General features: G+C 37.6%; 1 protein-coding gene across 1 annotated transcript; it reads right to left on the bottom strand.

Annotated features, from left to right (window-relative positions):
- Positions 1–855: 855 nt before the first annotated feature.
- LOC106317815 (alpha-mannosidase) lies at positions 856–6769 on the bottom strand. Its single transcript, XM_013755586.1, has 23 exons — positions 6388–6769; positions 6203–6286; positions 6006–6094; positions 5491–5941; positions 5183–5296; positions 5008–5111; positions 4835–4928; positions 4577–4744; positions 4428–4505; positions 4080–4145; positions 3937–3993; positions 3629–3848; positions 3424–3560; positions 3194–3322; positions 2862–2933; positions 2671–2718; positions 2462–2584; positions 2282–2347; positions 2080–2192; positions 1891–1975; positions 1567–1824; positions 1407–1475; positions 856–1327 (listed from the first exon to the last, which is right to left on the bottom strand). Exons 1-23 carry the CDS (start codon positions 6592–6594, stop codon positions 1073–1075), a joined length of 3087 nt encoding a protein of 1028 aa, XP_013611040.1. The 5' UTR covers positions 6595–6769; the 3' UTR covers positions 856–1072.
- Positions 6770–6969: the final 200 nt, after the last annotated feature.

Below are 6969 nucleotides of genomic sequence, written 5' to 3'. Positions count from 1 at the left end.
GAGTAGATTTAGGCTTCTGCCTTTTGCATACTCGTTAGAATATAATTTTCGATTTGGTTTCAACTGCTTTTAACTTTATGTTGTCTTCGTTTTCTTGCTCAATCAGCTGCTAGAGTCAACTCAACTTGCTTACTTTATTTTTTTCCGCATGCACTGTCCATTTATTGTTTGTCTCTTGAATTTCACTGATCTTCTTTGATCATTACTTGCAGTGTAGCTAAATATCAGGAAGCTAATCCTACTGTATTCACAATTGTTACCTTCCCCTTCCTGTTTGCTGTTATGTTTGGTGATTGGGGTCATGGAATCTGTCTGTTGCTTGCAATTATGTATCTAATATTGAGAGAAAAGAAACTTTCGAGCCAGGTAATATCCTTAACTAAAGTGGCAACATTTATGTTCCTACTGAGCTTAGTATTAGATTGGCAAAACTCGCATATTGTTTTGTTGTATGTTGTTGTTTTAATAGTTGCGTGCATATTTCATATTAAACAATTTCCACTGCATGGTTTGAAGATCTTCATGAAAAGTGTCATGTTTGTAGTCAGGTCTTTCTAAGATTACTCACAGACTTGTGTATGCTTTTGTATGCAGTGTTAATTTTTTTTTTTTTTAAGAAACTCAAATTAAGAAACTACCATTGTATCACAAAAATTAGGTAACTTTTAACTAAGGTCCTTAGCTAAAATTTAATAGTTAAATAGTCACTAAAGTGTACTTAAGAAACTTTATGGGTTTCTAGGGATAATCAGAAAACGTAAATAAATCAAATGCATTAAAAGTCACCATCAAAACACCTGGTCCACATAGGAGATCACACCATCGTTATGATCCGCCTAGAAAACCTATAAAATAAGAAGAATGAGCCAAGCACCACTTGTATTCATCTTCAATATCATCAGTAAAACATCCACTTTCCATTGTTGATCATATATAGTTCAGTCTTTCTATTTTGATCTTACTTGTTAGTCAAGTTTCTATTTTCCTAAACTATTTCTAAGTGAATTTTAGGATTCATCAATGACAAGAAATAATTATTCGACATAAGAGAATAAGTTTACAATGTGCGAAATCAAAATCCCAGAATAAACTTTCTTCTCCTTTGTTGTTTTGCAGGCTGCTTCTGCGAGAACTGGAGCAAGAAAGTACGAATCTCCATGGGAGAAAGCTCTACAACTAATGCGGAGCTGTCAATTGGTCCACCCTTTTGCGGATGAGATGAAGATTGAGATTGTTCGGCTTCACCTTCTACTTTCCACTTCATCTTCTCCTTCATCTTAGCCTTCTCTTGAGTCGCTACCAAACTCATTTCTTTCACTCCTTTGATCTATTCAACCCCAAAACAAATAAACATGTTTAGAATTATTGGATTCATCTAGCTAAGATGAGAAAATGTTTTTTCTTACTGTTTTTCCAGGAAACAGCTTCTTCAGCTCAACTTTAGCGACTTTCGAGTACTCACTCTCTTCTCCGGCCTGCAAGTAAAAGTAAAACAACCAGTTTTGATCACTCAAGAGTCACTGATCATCATCATATTTATCCAAAAACAAAAGTCTAAAACTGTACCTCGTAGAGATGAGCGAGGCGGAGAAGAACGTTGCCGAGATCCAGCTCCTCAAGAGTGATGAGAGCAACGTTTGGAGGGAAGGCGTAGTGAGGATCCATTGCATTTCCTTTCACAGAATTGGAGCCTTTCCATTTCTCCTTGTTTTCGTGTGTGAATGCCATTACAAGCGGAGTGTATATTTCCTGGCCTGTCCCTCGTCTCCACCTCGCTCCTTCTCCTCCTACCGGATTTATGCTTACATAGTAATTCCCACGTACCTGCATGCATTTTCTTTTTTAAATACCTGCATGCATTTACACGAGAGCCTGCAAATATATTCATACCGTTAATCCTGTGCAGGTACCATTGATACACACAGTTTCCTCAAGGCTCTCCTCCACTCCTCTCGAATCATCCATGCACGTACGCCTGTTTCCAATATTTCAGCCACAACCACAACCAACATTGTTTCTTGTTTTTTTCTTTTTTTTTTTGATAGTTTAAATTAAAGGCTGTAATATGAATTTTGGAACCTGTGGAGCATCAATTCTAATTCACCGTCCTTGATACTACCACCCCCAGTAGCCCTATCAACCAACACCGACAACTCTACTTTCTTGTCTTTTGTGTACATTCCCAGATTCAGCTGAATATTACTCACACAACACAATCCTTTTTTTTATCATTTATTCAACATTTGATCTACTCCAAAAGTTTTCACATTAATAGTTTTACCGGATAGTAGTTTCCTGCTATTGGTTCGTTCACTTTGAGAGTCCAGTCTGTTCTGTTATCCCTCACCTGCAACAGAGCGTACATTCTTTTCTAACATACAAAGTTCTTATACCATATTCAATTCTCTTATTGCCACAGGGCAAACACAAGACTGCATTATATGAGAGATTATAGAGGTACCCGTTTCAGGAAGTCTCTTCCGTTAGAGTCAGTATAAAATGTTTTTTCTGTACTCATATTTGCTACCATCCGTGTAATAACCTCTTTTCCTACGTAATCTTTACCAACAGGAATTGGACCAATCTGCTCAATTAAAATGAGAGCCTCAAGAAAGGGGATCTTCCTTCTTTCCAAATAATATGATTTGGAGTTAAAAGAGTAACACTCACAGTGTACTCAAACTCTGCATGCTCTTTGTCTTTGTACACTCTTATCACCTACGTAACACGAGTATGTATCAACTAACAATTCTCATATATTTAACTGACATCAATTGCCAATTGCAACTACCAGTGGATGGCATTAGAATTATCAACACAACAAATTAAAGAAGCTAATGTTGAACATATAAATCACATACCTGTGACACCCAAGGACTGAACTGCTGGTGCACCTCATCTACTAGAGGCCCTTTCACGATCTGCAACTCTGGCTGCGGAATACCAACAATGCCAACGAAAAGCATCGGTCATGGCCCAACAAGTATTTATATGGATCATATAATAATTTTTATCTGGTTTTACTTGGATTTCAAGAGGAAAACCAGTGTGTAAAAGAAACTCTTATCCTACATATTATCAGTGTGTACAAGTACAAAGAAAAGCTAGAATTTGTGATAGAAACTTAGCATCTCAATGCTCTTGGAGTATAGAGTTTACATATATGTATAGGAGTACTGATTCATAGACTCACTTTCGAAGAAACAGAATATGCCAAGGAAGCATTAGGTCGGAAAATATATGCACCGGAAACTTGGGAATTTTTTGAGTCCCCCACATTTGAAGCATACCAGAGATAGTTCTGGTCCACCAGTATTTTAGCCTGAAACATATTTTTATCAGAAACGATTGTGTTTTGAATCATTTTTGTCACCATAGTTCCAAGATTTTTCAGTGTGCAAGAGAGTAAACGAGAAACATTACTCCAGTTCTGGAGTTGTGCATCTGTTTGAGAAGACCAGAGTCTGGAGAAAACACAAGCTTTAGATTTCCTGGACCAATTTCAGTTATACCCTTCATTGGACTAAATGTCCCTGGAGAGTGTTTGTTTTTGTCGCTTCCTAAAAGAGAAGTCATGAGTTAAAAGCATATCTTGTGTGTAACTTTCAATAGAATGTATAAGGTTTACCTTCCCCGGTTGCTTTAGATATGAAGAATGTGTTCCAACCAAGTGGCGGCACTGTTGCTTTAAACACAAGCCAATACTTTGGAATCTGCTGTGAAGATACTCCCAAATAAGCTTTCGAATAGTTACTTCTCAAGTTGCTCGTGACATTATCCATGGGAATGTATTGAGCATCAAGGGTGTTTCCTGATGAATCTTCCACGTTTAAACCTACATCATTGACCTAGTAAAACAGAGAAATTGTATAAGTCTTCATTATTGACCTCAAAGAAGCAAGTAAGCTAGATTAAAAAAATAGCATGAAATCTAACCGGAATCCTGATGACTTCTGTACGATTCCATGCAAGGGAGTTATAGGCCACAAGAATCTGAATTAAGATCAAGCACTGAGTCAGTTGAAGCCTAAGCTGAGACCGGAGAGTTATATATATCTTAATAATGACTATGGAATTACCAAGCTCTTCTGGCCTGAAATGGTTTCTTCCGTCACTGGGCAATAGCTCATATTCATCGACGAGCACTGCTCATTTAATTCCATGACAGGGGGTAGTAAAAACAACTCATTATTTTTTATTATTATTATTTTTTTTGTAACAAAACAACTCATTATTTTTTATTATTATTATTATTTTTGTAACAAAACAACTTTTTTATTATTATTATTTTTTTTGTAACAAAACAACTCATTATTTTTTATTATTATTATTTTTTTTGTAACAAAACAACTCATTATTTATCCTACATTATCATGAAATGGATTTTTTTTAGAAAACCAAAAGGAGTTTGAAGGATATTTTTTAACCTGGGTTAATGATATGTCAGGCTTTGTACGTGCCTTGTTCATTAAGTGTGCCAGCGCAGAATTCACCACAGCTTCTGCCTAGGGAATATTCATACGATGAAATCAGTAACCTAGCAGCAAAGAGTTTTTGAATAGTAAGGGTTTGTTACCTCAGAAGCACCATGTGCTAGTCTTTTGGCATAATCATTTGTCACATGCTGCTTGGCAGTACCAGTGACACCATCATGGTGCTGCGCTATTGCTAAAGAATCCCCAAGTCTACAAGTGTTTGGACCTCCAGATTTCTTTCCCACCAGAAACTCAAGTTGCCTTGCAGCCTGTTTTGGAGAAAGAATAAAAAATAAAGCACATTCTCTATGTTGGTGTGTCTGAATTTGACAAAGAAACCATAGAGACTATTTGGATACCAAGTAGTATCCGCTAAGAGAGCGAACATATCGTTTTAAAGCAGGGCGGCTGGTAAAGTAGCCAGTCCAGTAGGCGCTATCCCGATCTGCATATCTACAATGAACACATGGGTTTAGAAAGTGAAGCTCAACAAGGTTGACAGAGGAATGGTGTGAATTTTTAAACCACTCACGGGAAAAAGTCATGTGTCTTGAGAGGCCAAGTGATGTTCTTGGCAGCATTCTTGGCATCAACATAAAGAGATGGTGTGGAGTACACGGCGTTCACACGGCCATCCTGTACAAAAGAAAGAAAGTTTGAATGTGAGGAATGGGAGGGAGAGAAGTGAGATTAAGAAAGAAGAAAACCTTGTTAACATAATGGATCAATCTGTCCATCTGTCTGAACCAAGACTCGGCGAACTGGTACTGAAAATCATCACCCATTGTCCACATCACATGGTTCCCTCGAGTCACATTGGCCTGTCCATATATATATATAGATTCCCATCAAATAGTTGACTACCAAGCCAAGAAAGATTCGATTTTTTTTTTTTTTGAATTAACCAGTGGTAGCCAACGGGGTGAATCGGTATTGGGGTTATTCCTCAAGTACCACTAGCCCGAGGTCCGTTGGTTGAAAAATTCGATATTAGGGGGATCAAAATTTAACATACATAAAAGAGGGAAGCATTGACGAAGTTATCAACGGCCTCCTTGACGTTGAAGGCATCCAAAAGAGGGTCATCCTGGAGGGGAGCGTAATCATCGGTGATTTCATAGTGAAACCCACTGGGCGGGCTGTAATGAACAGGAAATGTATTGGTGAATATCTGAGAAGACGAAGCAAAAGTTTCGGATCCTCTCCAGACGAATTCTAGGGATTTCTCGTCCTTGCGCTTCTCTCTGTCTTGGTAATCGATTCTAGCGAAATGGAGAGAATCAAACCCTAGCTCTGCTCCCATGAGGTAAGCTTGTACGGAGGAATGACCGAAAGGATCTATTTGCCAAGCAGCACGAGGAGTGATATTGAATGTCTGCATTATAAACCGATGCCCTAACGTCATCTGGTCTATCATATCTATGTAATGGCACGTTGCTTCGTCGTTCATACTCCATCCTCCGTTTCTGCACCCACCCACACATTATCATTCTGTGAAATCAAAATTGATCAATTGTAATAAACACTTACACAAACTCAAGTTGTCCGGAGTTCACAAGCTTCTTCACGTGTTCGTGTGTCTCGGGGTTTTGTTCTCCCCACCAACGCGTAAAGAATGCCTTTTTTCATATATATATATAACATATGGTTTATGAATTGTGATCAAAAACATTAATTGGTGGTTAATTTAATTTAATTAAAAGCAGCATAATGGCATATGTTTTCACCATTTCCGCAAACACAAACTTTCGATTGGGATCGCGACGCAGCGAGTCCATCACCGAGTCCATCACGTTTCTCACGCATGCTTTCTGATGAAAATTAATCACATATTGAGTATACATATAGACAGTCTCTACCTACGACTACGTGTGTGACATAAGGTTCTTCTCTCTAATTAATATATATATACCTGGATACTGTTGTTTGATCCGATAAAGTACTGATCAACGGTTTTCAACCACCCGACATCGTCATGAGAATGCGGGACAAGATGGACGTTGAGTTTGTCAGGCACTACTCTAGCTTCGGTGCCGTACTTAACGTAGACGCCATTAACGCTCTCAAGAGAAAGCCAGCTGGTAACACAGATCAACACAGACAAACCGGGTATCACCATCGACCTTCAGATGTTTCCTTGTTTCTTTCTTTCTTTCTTTCTTTCTTTTACAGACTTGTGTTATATATATATAACAAATGGAGAGAAAAAGGTGGGTCGTAAAGACCAATTTCTATCGTTGGTTTTGCTCAGATCCAGACCACTCTCACTAACTGTTTCTCTATGATAAATTTAATTGTGACTAGATTATCATTTCACCACAAAAACACTGTAATATTCCTTAATTAGCTTCTATAATAAGTTAATAATCCTACATGAAACCTTTTTTAATAATTATTTTACATTATCACACAAAATAGACTTTTCACACCCTGATTTGTATAAATAAAAATTGATGTTTTTGTAGCTATTAATATTAAAATTTTAGATGCACAT

The sequence above is a fragment of the Brassica oleracea genome, chromosome C9 (assembly GCF_000695525.1).
Source record: "Brassica oleracea var. oleracea cultivar TO1000 chromosome C9, BOL, whole genome shotgun sequence".
NCBI lineage: Eukaryota > Viridiplantae > Streptophyta > Magnoliopsida > Brassicales > Brassicaceae > Brassica > Brassica oleracea.
Note: the sequence above shows the minus strand (reverse complement) of the source record. Positions and strands in the feature narration are given on the sequence as shown.